We start from the raw sequence: 17,102 nt of genomic DNA on the forward strand, positions 1-17,102 counted from the left end.
CATTTGGAAAAATGAAACTTAAAGACCCAGTGCTGCCTTACAATCAAATACAATCTATCCAGCTCCCCATCCTCTCCCTGCTTTGTTTCTGTTTCACCTATCAATTACCACTGGTGGGGGGGGCGGTGAGGAAAAACTCTGGGCTTTAAAAAAATGAAGAACCACTCATTAGAGACACATGTTAAAACAATTCAGCACAAGACCTGCCCATCAAAACTGGATTCTTAGGTTCCAGAGGTAAATGCACATTTATCACTCAGCATAAAATTACACCACCTGCTGTAACTCAAGTCTATAAATGCAATCACATTTTATTCACGGGTCATAATGCAAAATTTCAGAGAAGCACTAAAACACTTCCCCATATGACAGTCATTTCTTTCCTTGCTTAAAAGCACTAGAAGTGACAGCATTTTATAGTTCCTGTTCCAGGCCCTTACCCTGGTTGCAGTATGACATCCTCATACATGGCTTTCTGTCGACTGGACAGACGGCACTTGAGCACGTGCTCGTACTTCTTTGTGAGCTGCTTCTCAACATCCCTCTTTGATCTCCGCAAAATAAATGGCTGAATCATCTGAAATGTTTCAGAATAGAAAGGAAAAAAATTCTCACGTCAAAGAATTTACAACAGGAAGCTAAACTTATTCACACCTAACTTATTCACACCTAACAGATTTGATGTGATAAACTGCATATGCTATACATAATCATTCTGCTATGCACACAGTTGTATAGATATTAATTTGCTCTTTAATTTCTGCATGTCATGCTTCAAAATCTGAGCCTTGTATTATTTTTAAAAGAAATCTCCACACTCTTCTGGTAGCAGAACCCTCTGCTTTCAGCAGGATTCTCTGTCTAAACTGAACAAAGTGTTAAGAAAAGACACAAATTCTGACCTGAACCACATATTTTTATTCCCCCTCTCCTTAACAGCATTACTCCTGTAGTAGGACACACGAGAAAAAATTCCAACATACTCTGTGCAACCTGATGACCAGTTTATGGCAATAATCCTGGTTCTCCTCATTAGGTGCTTTTACTGGAAAATCCAGGTAAGGTCTGGAAATTCCCGGAATCAGAAAATGTACCATGGTCCACAGCTCCATCAGTGTGTTATGCAAAGGAGTGTCTATCAGAAGCAAACGATGCTGGCTGTGAACAAAAGAAGATTTTTAATTGACTGATTACTGTGACTTTATGTTTGTCAGATATACAGAAGAATTGTGTAGATATAATAAAATTAAACCTAAGATAAAGTTTCTTTTCAATCTTGAAAATACCACCAAATAGCTTCTTCATTGCAGAGTATCAGAACATACAAAGGAATATGTTTGGGAGCACAGAATATCAGCAGATAAGAATTACAGTGATATCATAGTGGAAACAAAAAGATCTCAAGCATTTCTCTGAATCCTGACTGTTTCAAATAAAAGCACTTTTCTAAAGGTGCACATTGATCAGGAATTTAGGTAGACTAAGTCAAGAGGGTTTTTCAAATCAAGTTTTTTGTTAAGAAGAGAACTGTGTGACATGAAAAGAGAAAAACTCACTGCCAGCAGGAAATCAATTCTCTGCTCTGTACCTGCGGAGATTGAAAAGTGCCTCCCAGTGTTTCTCAGTCATATTCTTTATTTGCTGCATCTCATCTACTATTAAATATTTCCATCGCATTTTCATGAATGCTGTGTGGCCCTTGAACAGCTGCTTGTAGGAAGTGATGCACACATTGAAGCTGTTGGGTTCTGTCCATTCCTATGGAAAAGGAAAGAAAGGATGAGACAGAAAAATTAAGGCAGAACTCTCAAATATCTTACAACCAGCTACTTCTTCATTAGAAAAGACATATAAGATAGATAGATACAGGCTAAATGTACAGGCAACAGTGGAAGAGTTGCAGAATACAGCACCTGTCTTTTTGCCCTAAGTTCTCTTTGGCTCCCAAAGTAGAGAAGTATTTTCAACCCTGGGCACCAGCGTTTCAATTCCAGCTCCCACTTCAATATGTTACAGCTCCGGACAACAACAAGGTGAGGGCCCCAGTTCCCTACAGAAGGGGAATCACAGCAGTTAACACTGGAAAGAGACTCCTAACAAGGCATGTGGCTCATATTCTTCCTTGATTTTTTAAGTGCATTGCATTAAATTAATCATTAGAAGTGAGATCCAATAACAAAAAACAGAGGCATTTTAATTACTAATCTACTCCTAGTCATTAAACAATTTGTAAGGCTTTTCTGTACTATAAGAATTTAGAAGTATTCAGAAGAATCTCTAGAGGGTAACAGATTGATCAGACACTATACTTGACTAGATAACACCCTTATGTCACAAAATATCAGCAAGTTACTCTGACACAATCTTACTCCTATCATTAACTAAAGCCTGACATGGTTCAGTAGGGAAAAAAAAGTGACCCTAGCTACAATTCACAAAGATAATGCTGGCACAGTACCTGTCTAAAACTGTTAGCCAAAAGAACTTACCTTCATTACAAGCCAAATGGGCAAAAAAGGCAATAATTTGCACTGTTTTTCCAAGCCCTGCCTCATCTGCCAGGATGCCATTGAGATTCTTCCTGTACAGCTTTGCCAGCCAATCCAGCCCAATCTTCTGATATTCTCTGAGAGACCCATACAACAGTGATGGAGTGTTGTATTTTACCTGTAATGTGAATAACTTGGTATTTTTTCCTGAGTTAAATTCACAGGGCATGGCATAATGCATAAACATTCCATAGGTAACTCAGGAAAAAAAAAAGCAATTTCTTGCTAAAAGCTACGAAAAAATTAAGAAAAGATCACTCTTTATGTAAACATCAGCACACAGAATAGCAGAAAATAGGGATTCTTACTGCTGTTGTTATCCTGGAGCTGCCCTTAGGTAACAACATCTCTGCTGCAGCAGCCACTTCTGCTATGTCTCTCATGTGCTTCTTGGGAGGACTTGATCTGTCCATGCCCTTGTACTGGTCAATGCTGAGAAGGGAGTCTATGAGGACAACTTCTTTCTGGGGACTTTCCCTATCAGACATGTGGTCTTCCATTTCTAGGAGAAAGAGAAAAATTACAGTGGTATCTAAAATAAATTTCAGTAGCAGTTACACAAAGGAATTGAGATAACAAGGATTCAGACATGGGTCTAGAAGGCAGCTAACTTTTAAAACCATTTCTATGATTTTTAAGCTAGTTCAGGTAAAATGCAAATAGCCTAAGCTCAGGTTCATGTACATGTTGTGGACATTCTCACTAGCTAGGCTAACATGGTATAATTATAGCTACCTATGAGGTGTGCTGTTTAATTCAGTGTAGAGAGGCTTTTCTGTGACTGTTCTTGAAAATCTCACACATCTTCACTTTAGGACAGGCAAACACTGCCCTCTTTTCACAAATTGAGAAATTTTAAATGTGATTCACTCAAGATGTGTTTTCCCCTAGAACAAAATGTCTTTTCACAGAGTCCTGAAGAGCCAAGCAACTTATTTCACCTTGTAAATCAGCACAACTACTTCTAAACATAGAGTAATTTACCTTCCTCACTGCTCTCCTCTTCACTGTCAGGCTTTGGCTGGGGCCAGTGAAAATTTTCTGCAAAGGCACCTTCATACATCTTTACCAAATCTTCCAGAGGCAATTCAGCTGAAGGTCATTAAAGGATGGAACTTTAGAAATACCAAAACTTGGAATAATAGATACTATTAATTATAATCTCATTACATTCTTCATAATTGCATAAAGTCAGTTCTCTAATCAGAAGTTAACTTCCAAGGTAATTATTAAGTGAATGATGGCAGTATTTATTTAATAACCTTGATTAGAGAGAACAACTGGCACTACACAAGCAGTTTGCTCTCATACCCTGCTTTTTACTGTATTACAAACACACCCTACAACCCTCAGTAAATGGGAAGGTAGGGGCATCAAATGCAGTTAAGTAGCTGGACGACAATGCAAAACTTTGTTTCTGAGTTTCAAAACTGAGCTATAACTCCAGGATCCCTTTCTGAGCTGTTAAAGCAGCAATGTACATGCTGACAGTGGTCAATCAATCAGCACACATTCTCATTAGGAACTTGGCTGACTGGCCAAGGGTTATAATCCCTCCAACTGGCCAGTTCAGTGCAGTCACTGAGCTGCCAAACAGACCAAACAGACAGATCTGGAAACGGCGTGTTCATCACCAGGCACGCTCAGCCTAATGGGCAGCCTGCCTCTAAAAATCTGCTTTTACCAGCCTAAGTGACACATCTCTGTGGGCTACTTTGCACACATCAAGCTCAGCATAGCAATTACATTGCTAATGAGAGAGAGCTGCTAGCCAGAGCACTGTCCCTAAAAGCACCTTATCTTCAAATATTTATACCCCCCTTTTCAAGGTCAGCACTTAAGTGCCCTTTTGGACCGACCAAGTCAGTCACAAAACCCTTCTGGGATACTCAAGCCAGTTGATAAAATGTCCATGTTCAATCTGATACAGCCCTGGTGTTAAGTGCTTATCATGCACTCCTAGAACTCGGGTTTTGAGTCTTGGTGTAAGGTTTTCATGCAGTGCTTCACTACAGAACTACTTTTTCTCAAGCCACCTTGTGGGATAACGAGGACTGCTTTATAAAGTGCAGATGTCCATCATCACCCCATAAATTGCTGCAGCTTTCCAAACAGAGAAAACTGAACACAGACTACACAGGACTGAATATCTGAATGCAGTCTCCCACCTCTAATCCTCTTTAAAAATATAACAAGTGCTGTGTGTTTCCAGCTGTTGTTTCAGAGCCTAGCCCAGAGAAGAACGAAGCCACGTGCCTACCTTCTTTGGCTAGATTAGACAATTCAGTTTGATGGTTTATGTTTCCTTCTTTAGCTTCTTGTTCTTCAATTGTTTCTTCTTCATCTTCAACTACAAGAAAACAAATGCAAATCTTGGGTTAAATTATACAATAATTCAGGAGGCTTGTAATTCTATCCCCCTGAAGTGAACGAGCACAGAATATTTTAAGTCTGTAGAATATTCTAAGTCTGCAGGAAATAATTAAATATGTATGGAAAACAAGATAATCTGAAAGCAACTATAAGCAGTATTTGAAAAGTAAATGAATAGGAGAGAAGCATTTCTGCCTCAGGACAGAAGGCAGTTAAGTGTTGATTGACAGTGTTCACCACAGGTTGTTCCACAGCCTTGAACAGGGGAGTTCCTTTGTCAGGAACACAACAGAGTGGCCACCAACAAGAAAGGACCCAAAGCAGATGGGAATTTCAGTCTAAAATCCTCACAAGAACTTCCAGAGGATTAGTAAGGCCTGACAAGTAACAAGGACTGAAAGAATTAAAATCCACCAATAATAACAGCAGTATCATTTCAAGGAAAATGTTATTTTCAAATTTTCACTAGAGCTCTTTTAGGGAAAATTTACTGTTTAATTGACTATCTAATGTCTCTAAGAAATAGATGAAAGTTGGTATTTGTTTCATGAACAGCACTGCACCCACACATAACAGACTGAAAACTTGTGGGTTTAATATTCAACTTCTGTACTATGTTATAAATGCAAAATTTTGGGAAGTGACTTACCTTCCTCATCAGTCAAAGATGTGCTTGCCTTTCTTTTCCTTCCAGATGATGAACCCCCCTAGCATTAAATAATTGTAATATTTAATATCAGAGAAAACAAAAGATAAGCAGGGGACTTTGTTTGTTTTTTAAAGACAACAAAACATGCCTTGCAGTCCCAAAAGCATTTGCTGATAGACATTTAACACCTATTAGCACTTCCCTGGTCATGCCAAAATAGAAACTCTGCTTCTGAATTGATGGGAGTGTGCAGTCAGCCACTTGCACTGCTCATGGTTTAAATTATTCAGGTCCAGCTGTGGTACAAAACTTCTAGCCAGACTGGCTCAAGGACTAAATTTTTTCACTACTTAATAAAAAAGGGATATGGACAGGCCTATAATTGTCTCAGGTGTCCAGTGCACTCTGTAGAATTGTTTAGCCTGTGCCAATTAACTCTCACAGCCAGTGCTGGGCCACAGTTTGGCTGATAACACATGCTAAGGCTTGTTCCTAGCAGGAAATTCAGATGCAGGCACTCTGCTTGGTGGAGGGGGAGTATTTCAGCACATGGGCATCAGCTGTGCCACAACAGATGGCTCAGGGCCTCAGATCCCTTGTCCATTTTTTTCCAATTGCACAGACACAGCCAAGGAGTCCTTAGCACACATTTCATCCAAGGAAGAAGATATCTGAGTTTCATTCAGTTTGATCCATTCTGTAACATACACCTTCATCTCTCAGCAGATAAATCTCAAATCTCTGCTGAACACCTGAAAACACATTTCATGCCCCACAAAGTCTACCCCTGGCTACTGTAAAAGAAACTCCTGCCCAAGTCTGGCAATTAATTTTACAGCTTTTTGGTCTTCAATCTCAGAATGAATGATTCACAGCCACTAAAGACATGTACCAAACACAATCCCCTTCCTAACCAGAAAAGGGAAATTATGCTTGTGTTTGTGACTGAATTTTCATTTGTCAGTGAAATCTTATCATCACCACATATTTTTTTAAAAACCACCTTTATCAAAACCTTTCACATATGTAGTCACATTTAAACCAATTTGATGGCTTTTTCAAAAAATAAAGACTTACCATTTCACTTTCTTTTTCCAAATAAAGGTCTTCTTTTGCATCCTTACCTGGAAAATTATTACACTTGATGTATGTATTCATCACCAAGCAACTTTACATTTCTCACATGAACTTTTAAATGTATTCAAAGGAAAACACAAGAAGTATTAACAAAATCTAATACAAAAACATAAAAACCCGTAACTCATTATTCAGATCTATTCACAACCTATTATTAGCAACTCACAATTTTACCACTGAGATTAACCTGCACTGAGTGATATTATATAAAACAACATCATCAGAATTCAGACTATATTTCATATGAAATGGAATACAATTACCTTTCCTTGAAAATCTCTTTAAATTCAAAGCTTTTTTCCTTTTCTCTTGAAATTCAATTTGCAGTTTAATTTCAACAACCTGAAATGTAAAGCAAGTCTAATAAATCTCTTATTTTACAAATAAACTCCTGAAGATGAAAAAACCACCACAAATTGCACAAATCTTAGTGAGTAGGTACTTTACCTGCTCAATGTTAGACCAGAAATACTCTATTTCTCTAGCAATGGATGCTGCAATCCTCCTCAGTTTGTTCTGTTCCTCCCTTTTAGCTCGCTCTTCATTAAGTTTCTTTTCTTCATGGTAACGAGCCACAGTTCTTACCATCTAAAACACCATGAAATATGAATTAGGTTACCTCAAAATACATTTCATTGCATTTCTTAAGATTATAGTGGTTATCAGCAGCCAGATGTTGACCATAGCTTTACACACATAGCACTTACCTCCAATATTTCTAATTCTTACCATGCCAGTAAAGCAACAGACATGAAACTCAAAGAAAAAAAAAATACAACTATAACTAAGCAGTCAAGTAGGAAACTCTTAATTCACTCTTTGAATACAAAAATTAGAAAAAATTCCACTGAAATTAGCAGCAAACACACAAAGAAAACTTTTTTTTTTCAGACAGCACATATGAAGTCACAGAAATCACACCACAAAATGTCAGAGACCAAAGCTAAAATGAGTTCAAAAAGAGTGTACATACATGAGTGAAAGATCAGTCAATGGCTGTTAAGACTGACTTGATTGCAACCTTTAGCTCAGGAGGTCCCTAAAACATTGACTTCCAGAAGTTTGAAGCAAAGTGCCAGGGGAAGGATCATTTCACATTTGCCCTTCCTGTTTCTCCTATTCTTAAAAACCTACCATTGGCCACAAATGGAAATCCAGATTTAAATTACATTCAAAATGCAGATATTTATTGTACAAAACAATACACTTGTTTCAATACTTTGCTTCTGAGTTTCCATCATTTCAGAATATACAGTAGAAAACAACATGGCAATTTAAACTAATGACCTTCAGTTGCTCTGTTCATTACCCTAAATTGGTCATAAATGTATCAAATAAAAAAGATGCAACATTGCTGGTATCCACAGAAAACCTTTGCTTACTGTAAATTAACAGATTTTATATATTTCATCTCACACCATAGAAATTTTCTTTAGTCTTATTTTTCTGTGAGATTGAGAAAAAATAACTAGACAGACAACCACACTCAATGGAAAGTTATTTACAAAATTCTGTATTTACTCTTTGTTGGCTGGAAATAACTCATTTGTGAGACAGGCATGACAACTCCAGTTTTTATTTAAATATAACCCAGTCAACATATTGAGTGGGCTCCTAAAAAAGCTATTTGATCTCCAGAGGAATAAAATCCACAAACTGTTATTTGCATCCACAATCTGTACATTTATCTTGTCTGTCTCAGGTGCCATATACAAAACAGACAACAAAACTTCTCATTTGAGGTAAAAGTTAGTGCCTCATGTTTCCTTTACCTCTATCTGTAGCAAAAGATACCTCAACAGCTTTGCTACCAATCTGAGTGATATCAACATTTATTGCTCTGAGTTATAAAATGGTTTTCAAATACCTTCTTAGCAGTTGCCATCTTCCACTTTCTCTCCTGGGCAAAATCAGTTGCCATCCACTGCATTTCTTCCAGCAAATAATCCCAGTGGGATTTTGGTCTTGGAGCTTCTTGGAGTTTAGGCAGTCGCCTGGGGGACCATAAACCTTCCTTTCTCAGTTCTGCTATCCGCTGGTGGATTTGATTTTCCTACAAAAGAAGTACAGAGACTTACAATGAAGCTGCAGAATGCACCTAAAGTTGTAAAATCAGAGAAAACCAGTAATTGCTCCCACTTTATTAAATTAATTGACAGGAAAATAGAAGTGTAAAAGCATCACACAGAATATATCTTACCAGCTTGACTTGCTCAGCCAGCTTGTCTTGAGAGTTTTCCTGCGGCAACACCGCTGCATTCTGAGCTGGACTTTGTGTTTTAGGTGCTGCTGCTGCTGCCACTGCTAAGCCAGGAGGTTTGGATGCAATAGGAGACAGGGACTTGTTGGTCGCTGGAGAGGTCCTGTTTGTTTGCACTGGGTATGGAGAAGGCGGTGTTGTGCCTGGGATCGCTGCTGGAGCGATGGATGAGGTAGGTGGCAGTGGATTTGCTGCAAGACGCTGAGAACTCTGAGCAGGATCTGCAGATGGTCGTGTCAGAGTCACAGTCTGCCCAAGAAACACACTGGTTATTGATGAGGTGAGGATTCAATACTTCATCTACACTAGAGCAGAACATAACGGACACTTTAACTTAATAACAAATGTGCACCTGTGTCGCAACACGACACGAATGAACGACACTCACACGCTGAGATGTCTAAGGCAAAAAAGGTGCATTTATTTATGGACTTCGATATTTATAGAATTCTAAAAGTGACCATGGATTGGAGGATGAAATTCCTACTTCTCCAACCACACTGGTCAAACTAACAGTTTATCAACTTTCTCTTCTTCCAGAAAGGAATGCAAAACAATCATTATTTACATGAAAAGTGCATGAGAAACTCTATTACAAAAATGTAAACATCAGAAGAACTTCAAAAGAACTTTAGGAGAACAGGGCGACACACCTGCATTCTTACAAGGAAAGGATTTAATTGTCCAGTGGAATTAAGAAATGAAGACAGCTCTTTTAGGTTTTACTGGCCATGGATACAAACCCATGACCACCCCATACCTGCTGCTGTATGGTAGCTTGAGGCTGTGACACTTGGCTGGGCGCCTGTCCCTGCACGTGGATCGCTGGTGGCACCTGCTGCTGCAGCGGCGCTGGAAGCGGGGCGGCCGTCAGGGGCACGCTCTGGGGCTGGATCTTCACCTGGATCTGGGGCTGGGCCGGAGGTTCCACCAGCTGAGGCTGCTGCTGCGGGAGCTGCAGGGCGGCAGGCAGCGATGCCATGGGGACGTTGGCGGGCTGCAGGCGCGCGGGCAGCTGCGGCGGCGGCGTGTGCAGGCTGGCCGCGTTCTGCACCGGAGGGCCCTTGGAGGGGTCGTACTGCTGCTGGCTCTGCTTCTGCCCCGTCAGCTGCACCGTCTGCGGAGTGGGAGGCATCCCTCCTGCAGGGCAAGAGGAGACACGTGCAGGTGAGATTAAAACATTAAAATGTCCGATGCTCTCTGTTGATTAAAGGAGGAAATCGACTGCGAATAGAGTGGTTTTGTTACTTACTTTGCCACAAGACACCATCACTTGAAAATACCACATCACAATCACAAAATAAATCACCATTACAATAAACAACGAAGTACTTCATGCAGAGGACTGTAACTAAAATTTGGAGCACAGCAACTAAAAAAGAGCATGTCATTATAGGCCTTCTAAATTTCAAATACTCAAAAAAAAAAGGACTGGTGAACTAATGGAATTTAACCTAAAATACCAGCATGAAGTCTAAATACTACTTAGTTCTTTCTAAGAACACATTCACTCTAACACATATTCTAAAGCTTGGCATGACTAATGAATAAAAATTTGTCATGATGTTCCAATTAGATGGTTTCCTTTTCATAAATCATTGGTTCGGTTCCAGAATTCTCAGATTGGCCATTTTGCATCAGCACCTGTGACGTATTTCCATGCCCACATGCACCTTTGGAGCCCGTCACTCAGCTCCTTAAACGAACCAGGCATTGCATACCAAGTATTAATTTACATGGAGAAGTGTGTGGTGGGACTAGGATCTTGGCAGGCCGGAAGCCAAAGTTTCTAGTTCCATCACCAACATCTCCTTGTGAAATTAATGTGCAACTGGCATGTGGTGACACAGTACCTTGTGCCGTTGGCATTAGCTGTTGAAGAGGAACTCCTGAAGCCACACCCGGGTGCTGAAAAACCATCCCATGACGGCCCACTTCAATTCGTGGTCTCTTAGACGAATCTGTGATATTCAAATTCCATTTATGGCATGGTATAATGGAATGGGTTCAATTTTACAAAGCAAACTACTACACATGATTCCACCGTCAGCTCCGAAAGCTACAACTACTGTACATGTGTAGCATTTATGAAGAACATGCTCCAGGGCCAGAGTCCCTCTGACTTCAAGTTGGCCATCTCCAATCTTCTCAGCCAGAACAATCAACCTAACCATGTCTCCATGCCTGCCAAATCCAGGCCTATCTACTGGGAGTGGAGTGCACTCTTCCCACAGCACCAGTCACAGTAGATAGTCCTAAGGATCTGGTGATTCCCAAGGTGAGGCAAAAATGTATTTTTGAACAGTGGGCTCCAATCACTGTTTGGAAAAAAAAAAGAGGATGGAAGTGGAATTGTGCCTGTGGAACATACCTGCTGGTGCAAGGGCCTGCTGCTGTCTCTTAAAAGCTTCAATCTCTATGGTGCTCACAGTCCCCGGCGCTGGAGTCCCTGTATGCGTTTGCTACAGGGAAAAGAAAAACAAATCACAGAAGTTCAATCTGCAGATGGTCGGACACCAGAAGAGAATTTACAAGCAGATCTAAGGAGGCCAGCACAGAAAAAATCCTTCAGAACAGCTGTACAACAAAGGAAACAAGATTCTTTCATTATCTGCTATGAAGTTTTAGTAATTCACAATGCACAAATACTCTTTGTTGAGTTTAAATTTTACAGTGATGAAGTTGTTTATATATAATGCATACCTACATTTTGTAAAGTGATACCAAACTCAGGAAAATGGGATATGTAAAAAACAAACTTGCCCAGTACTTTTTGCTACTTTTTTTTTTTATTAATGGAAATTTTCATTAGTATATTATATCTGTGTGAAACATCAGTAACACAAATTCATCCTGAAAAGGTCTTAAGCTTATTTGAGTCTCCAGCTCTCTCAGGATAGAGCTTTGTGAGAGTTACTGTTGAAATATTTCAGGAAAAAGCTAGGAAGATGGAATAAAGAACCTCAGCCAAGGTACACAAGTTCCAGTTCCAGTTTTCCAGATGCTGGACTTGTACCTGTTTGCACAGCTGGCAAAATAGTCTCATGAATAAACTCAGTGAGGAGAAAGAATATTGCCCTAAGGCTAAGGTGACATCAGAGCTCACCAGATATTACTATCCATTTTGTCTGAGGATAAACAGCACACAAATTAGGAATTAACAAGCCTGGAAGAGCACTGTTGATATTAAGATGCAAAAGGAATCACTGGGCTCTGATTTAGCAAGCTGGAATTTAGCTTCAGTAAGATTACACAGTGCATTTAAACTTTATTTTTAAATCACTACATTTAATATCAGCAATGATGGCAAGAAGCTGTCCCAGAGAATCCTTTCAGCATCAAGCACAGGTGACAGGCTCACATACAGGATTACTGAAGCAAACAAATTTAGGTATATGACAATTTTAATGCTCGTTGGGTCCTCAGCATACTGGCAAGTACTTATTAATGTCCATCAGTGTCTGTGCAAGTCCAATTCCTTTCAGTGAGTTTCCAAGTAATTTTTAAATTCTCCTCAGTATTTGGTTATGCTGTACCAAATATTTTACTGTGATAATATGAGAAAAAAAGGATGATCCCAAAAACTGTTAAAAGAGATTCCATCAGAAAATACAAACACACTTTATGTATGCCAGTCTCTGCACCCTGAAAAATGAATTAATTTAGCACTCTAGTTCTCAAAGTGTACTTTTCTAATGGTTAGACCTTAAACATGTTGAGGTATAGTAAAGGTTTGCAAATGTTGTGAAATTTTTTGATGATAACACAAAAGGCAGTAATTTCCCATTAATTTTTTTTTACTTTATTCACAGGTATTTTCTCTTCTGATTTTAACCAAAACTTTACCAATGTAAATTAAACCCACAGAGGTAAACACCAGTCTGTATTGAAATAAATCACAGCAGTGACATCCTGCATCTTCAGTGCCTCACTGCATGCTATTAATAATCACAGCCAACATCACCTACAATGACTGGGTTTCAAATGCTCCTTTTTGAGCTGAATATATCTCATGCCCCTCAGACTCAATCAATAGCTATGAATTAATAACACTTAATCTCTTTACTGCTCTGAGGGCATTTGCAGCCACTGCAGCGATACAGCTACAGCCTTAAGATGTAAATTCTGGTTTTAAGTATCTCTGACTCATATTCACAGTTCAGTGCTATTTCACACTCAGTAGGGATTAAGTTTTCAAATATTTGTCTTGTCACAAGGTAGACATGCAGCATATTTCAGGTCCAACAGCCAGTGTCTGGCAGAGCACCACAGACCTGGGCATTCACAGAATTTTCAAAATAAGCCACAAGAATTGATTAGGTAAATGCTACTAAATTGACTAACAAATTCAGTTTATGTCCCATTTTCATCAGATGCTGCTGGGACATCAGTAAGAAATTATATTCTTCAAACTCCACATTAAATGTAATTTATTTCACCTGCTCTCTCCCTCTGGATGACTGCATACTCACAGTTTCAGGCTGTATCTCTACTTTAGGATTTTTGACAGACATTTTCTTAGGAATATGCCTCCCAGCTGTCTACATTACCACCACGTAATTTAGGCCAGACTCTTCAGAGAGCAGACATGTTATGTCTTCATAAATTGCAGTCACATACCAATAATATTAGACTAAAACTGTCCCAACTTTAATTAAAATAATGTAGCTGTCCCGAGGTCATGATTATGCAGCATGCACACAATAACCACTCTGAGCACTGCACTTCTGCACTGGGATTTGAATGGTGATGCTGATTGGGACATATTATTTCTCCATAAACAATTGCAAAGAGCAAGACTGATGGAAAAAAATGCCACTTTCTGTTATCAGTTTGTGCTAAAAGGTCAGTACCAAACAGAAAGTTTTGTGCATTTTTAGCATGAACCAGTTTCCCTGAAACTGCATGGTGCAATACCTTCAAAAGTATCACCACTGCTGCAGCTACAGCTTGATGGTAACCTTAATTACTACAATAAATAAACTGATATAATATTAGGTATTTTAAACAGCTTAAATGAAGCCTGACTTCCTAAGGAGACTCCCAAGGCATGTCAGTACTGGTCCTAAGGAAGAACTCTCAGTGCAATCCCCTCTGCTGCACAACTCCTTTGTACAGTATCACAGGGAACATCCCATTTGTTACACACAGGAACACAACCCATCCTGTATTTGATTTCACTTTCCATTTCCAAAGCCCAGATAAAGGCAGCACAGCCTGTACAGCTGCTGTGGTACAGCAGAGTAATTCACACTGCAACACCTGCTAAGCATATCATTGAGCTAAAAGGTAAATATTTTAGTTGCAGATGGAATTAGGCTATATTACTTCTCAGGGTATGTATGCAGTGATGTCTGTGTAACAGAGTTGAAGGCAGCTGCATAAAACCACACCAAACTGAAAAGCTGTATCATCACTGATCCACAAACATTTTAACTGATTATCACATTTCTTTCTTGGCTTTCTCCAGCATTCCTCATGAAAATAGAAAAAAATTGTTAAAAAGGACTTTTATAATAAAAATAAGCACTTCTGTTTCTTCTTCCCAACATTTATGGCAGAGCTAATGGAAAGCAGTTAATTATTTAAAACAAATTGTGTCAGAGGATTAGTACTGTTCTTTAACACATTTCAGGGAAGGCAAATCCAAAACCTTCTGTAGCCACACTCAAAACCTTTAATACATAAGGGGAAGAAAAAAAAGAAAAGAATTTTAGAAGAAATCCACAATTACAATGCCACAGACAAAGAATCCATATCATCACTACGCAGAATGCACAAATGAACCAAATGCATTAGGGATACAAAGACAAACAAACCAAAGTGAAAACATTCAAGCTGAAAGTTAATGCAATAAGCCAGCAACCTGGAGACAAAGCTTTAACTTCCTCAAGGCTTCAGTTATACTGATGCATTTGAAGACTGCAGAGGTTTTTTGGTTTTGTTTAGATGATAAGGGATGGGCTCTTGGGGAAATTCTAATTCATCTAAGAAATATCAAATCTGAATGAAGAAAAAAAATCTGGGATGAAACTACATTTTAGAACCATTGAAAAGTACCTGAAATGGTTGCTGCTGGGATGAAAAAGCAGCAGAAACATTTGGAGGAAGCTGGGTTGCTATAGCGACAGGAGTACCAGTCTGCCCATCCTTTCCTGTCACAACCTTTACCTGAGAGAAATATTTTGGGAAAAAAAAAGAAGGGAGAATCATTTTCTTTTTAGAAGTTTTCCTTTTTTTTTTTTTAACTGTTCAACACACTCCTTTGGTACTGATGGCACCTCACTGAAGAGGGGATAATAACTAAACCACCACCAGTACAGCTTGTTTCGAGCACAGCCCATTTTTAGAGTTCTGTCTTACTTTTAATAGCAGAACAGAGCACAGCCTTGACTGTTTATTGTGACTTCTGTCACTGGAAACATTTTCTTAAATCCAGTTAACATAAAAGTGTGCTTTAAACTGAATGATTGCTGCTGCTAACAGACAACAAATTAGCATGACAGACAGTTTGAACGTAAGAGAGCTTCAACATTTATTTAAGCAATGAGCACAGCCACCATTCACTCTCCCCTCAAATTCCCAAAGAAATCAACCTTCCAGGCAAGGGATGAAGCGCATTGCTTTAGCAGAAAGTGATAAAGAGGGGAGGGGGAAATAAAACAGAAGACGACAACAAAATACAAAGAAAGAACATACTCAAAAGATGTCTTAATCTTTCAGAAGGACTCATCACTTGAAAACACATAAAGACTTTTGCTGTTGCACTTTGCAAAATTCTCCAGCAGTTACAGGGACAAGAAGCTATAAACAAAAGAGGATCCACCACGAGAAGGCAGCGAAGTACAGCAAATTCTCAACCCGAAACACCACGGGGGTAGAGACTGAACTCATTTAAAGTGCAGCAGCACCACTGACTTGAAGGAACCTGTACCATTTACACCCACTAAAGATCCCTCAAAGTGTGCAGATGGTAGTTAAAAATACCTGGTTACTTCAGCTGACAAACACGCAACCCAACAAGAACACCTAAACAATTTGACAAAACACAAACCAGGTGAAAAAAAAAATACTGAATATCCATTGTCAATAAATTAGAGTAACAGGTTAGCTTTTATGTTACTATATAAAGTAATGATTCCTTCAAAATTGTCACAAGCAGAAATATATTTTACCTAATTAAGAAGCTTCTACAACAAAGTACTGAACAAACTAAACTTCAGCCATTATTCTGTTAGAATTTCCCACTAATTCCAACTGAAGGTATGATTGCTAATGATTCATACCTAAGAACCATTAAACTTCAGTGAAGGCACTCATTTCCAAAGGGTATTCAAAGCAACACGAGGTTCTTTACATAATATCAGTTCTTCTACAATCTGGCAGCTACATAATTCACAGATTTTGGAAGATATCTATGAGTGTCAAGTGGTGCAGGGGCATCAGTTCTATCTACCCTGCTGCAACAACTTGTCAAATTGGCTTGTGGGCAGGCTCTGCACCAGAGCAGTGCTCCAGCACCCACAGATGGGTGCAAAAGTGCAGGAAAAGCTGCACAGCACCTCTTTGTGGCAAGCTTCTTTCAAGTTCTTTGCCATAAATAAGCAGTGAACTCAAGTTAGTAATTTAAACCGTTGTTTAAGTAACAAAGTGAACTTGTCAATGTCCGGTCTGTAAGTGCTGGTTGTTAATCCTTTAAACAGCAGCTCACACACAGAGCTCCAGGGCACCCTGAATAATGTAATACATGACTGTGGACCCTTACACGTTCTCCTTCACTAATTAGATTAATTCACTTTTTTTTTTGGCTGCAGCAACATTGAACTTCAATAACATCTATGATTAGAACTCACATGAGTCAGGTTAACCTCTTGTAATGCTTTTGCTCATTCTTTTTTGGTTTGTCCAAGTTTAGTTGAGTGAAATTCAAACTACAATTCCTAGTCATAACCATTCTGAGAGCTTAAAACCATTTCCACACTTCTACCATCTTTTTTTTGTGTGCAGCTGGGACAGTTAAATCTCCCTCTCTATGCTTTTATTTTCAATCCAAAAATACAAGAGCACACTCTAAACCAACCCATCGAATCACACTACCCAGCAGAACTGCATTCTTTCAGGCCAACTATTTTAT

At 39.1% G+C, this 17,102-nt stretch overlaps 1 protein-coding gene across 9 annotated transcripts in view; it reads right to left on the bottom strand.

Moving 5' to 3' along the window:
* The window catches only part of EP400 (E1A binding protein p400), a 46,172-nt gene that overhangs the window by 25,619 nt on the left and 3,451 nt on the right, over window positions 1–17,102 (bottom strand). For 7 of the 9 annotated variants that reach the window (XM_084217501.1, XM_084217497.1, XM_084217499.1 and 4 more), the window contains exons 3-18: window positions 11,340–11,430; window positions 9,729–10,108; window positions 8,909–9,217; window positions 8,576–8,761; window positions 7,156–7,296; window positions 6,972–7,050; window positions 6,649–6,695; window positions 5,572–5,629; window positions 4,810–4,899; window positions 3,534–3,641; window positions 2,858–3,051; window positions 2,490–2,667; window positions 1,914–2,050; window positions 1,589–1,758; window positions 984–1,158; window positions 441–577 (exon numbers count right to left, since the gene is read on the bottom strand). In XM_084217501.1, coding sequence (XP_084073627.1) covers window positions 441–577; window positions 984–1,158; window positions 1,589–1,758; window positions 1,914–2,050; window positions 2,490–2,667; window positions 2,858–3,051; window positions 3,534–3,641; window positions 4,810–4,899; window positions 5,572–5,629; window positions 6,649–6,695; window positions 6,972–7,050; window positions 7,156–7,296; window positions 8,576–8,761; window positions 8,909–9,217; window positions 9,729–10,108; window positions 11,340–11,430 — 2,480 coding nt within the window. Of the gene's footprint in view, window positions 1–440; window positions 578–983; window positions 1,159–1,588; window positions 1,759–1,913; window positions 2,051–2,489; window positions 2,668–2,857; window positions 3,052–3,533; window positions 3,642–4,809; window positions 4,900–5,571; window positions 5,630–6,648; window positions 6,696–6,971; window positions 7,051–7,155; window positions 7,297–8,575; window positions 8,762–8,908; window positions 9,218–9,728; window positions 10,109–10,821; window positions 10,914–11,339; window positions 11,431–17,102 lie in introns of those variants that run through there. The other 2 variants (XM_084217502.1, XM_084217503.1) reach the window with 2 other exon arrangements.

The sequence above is a fragment of the Fringilla coelebs genome, assembly GCF_963513975.1.
Source record: "Fringilla coelebs genome assembly, chromosome: 17".
NCBI lineage: Eukaryota > Metazoa > Chordata > Aves > Passeriformes > Fringillidae > Fringilla > Fringilla coelebs.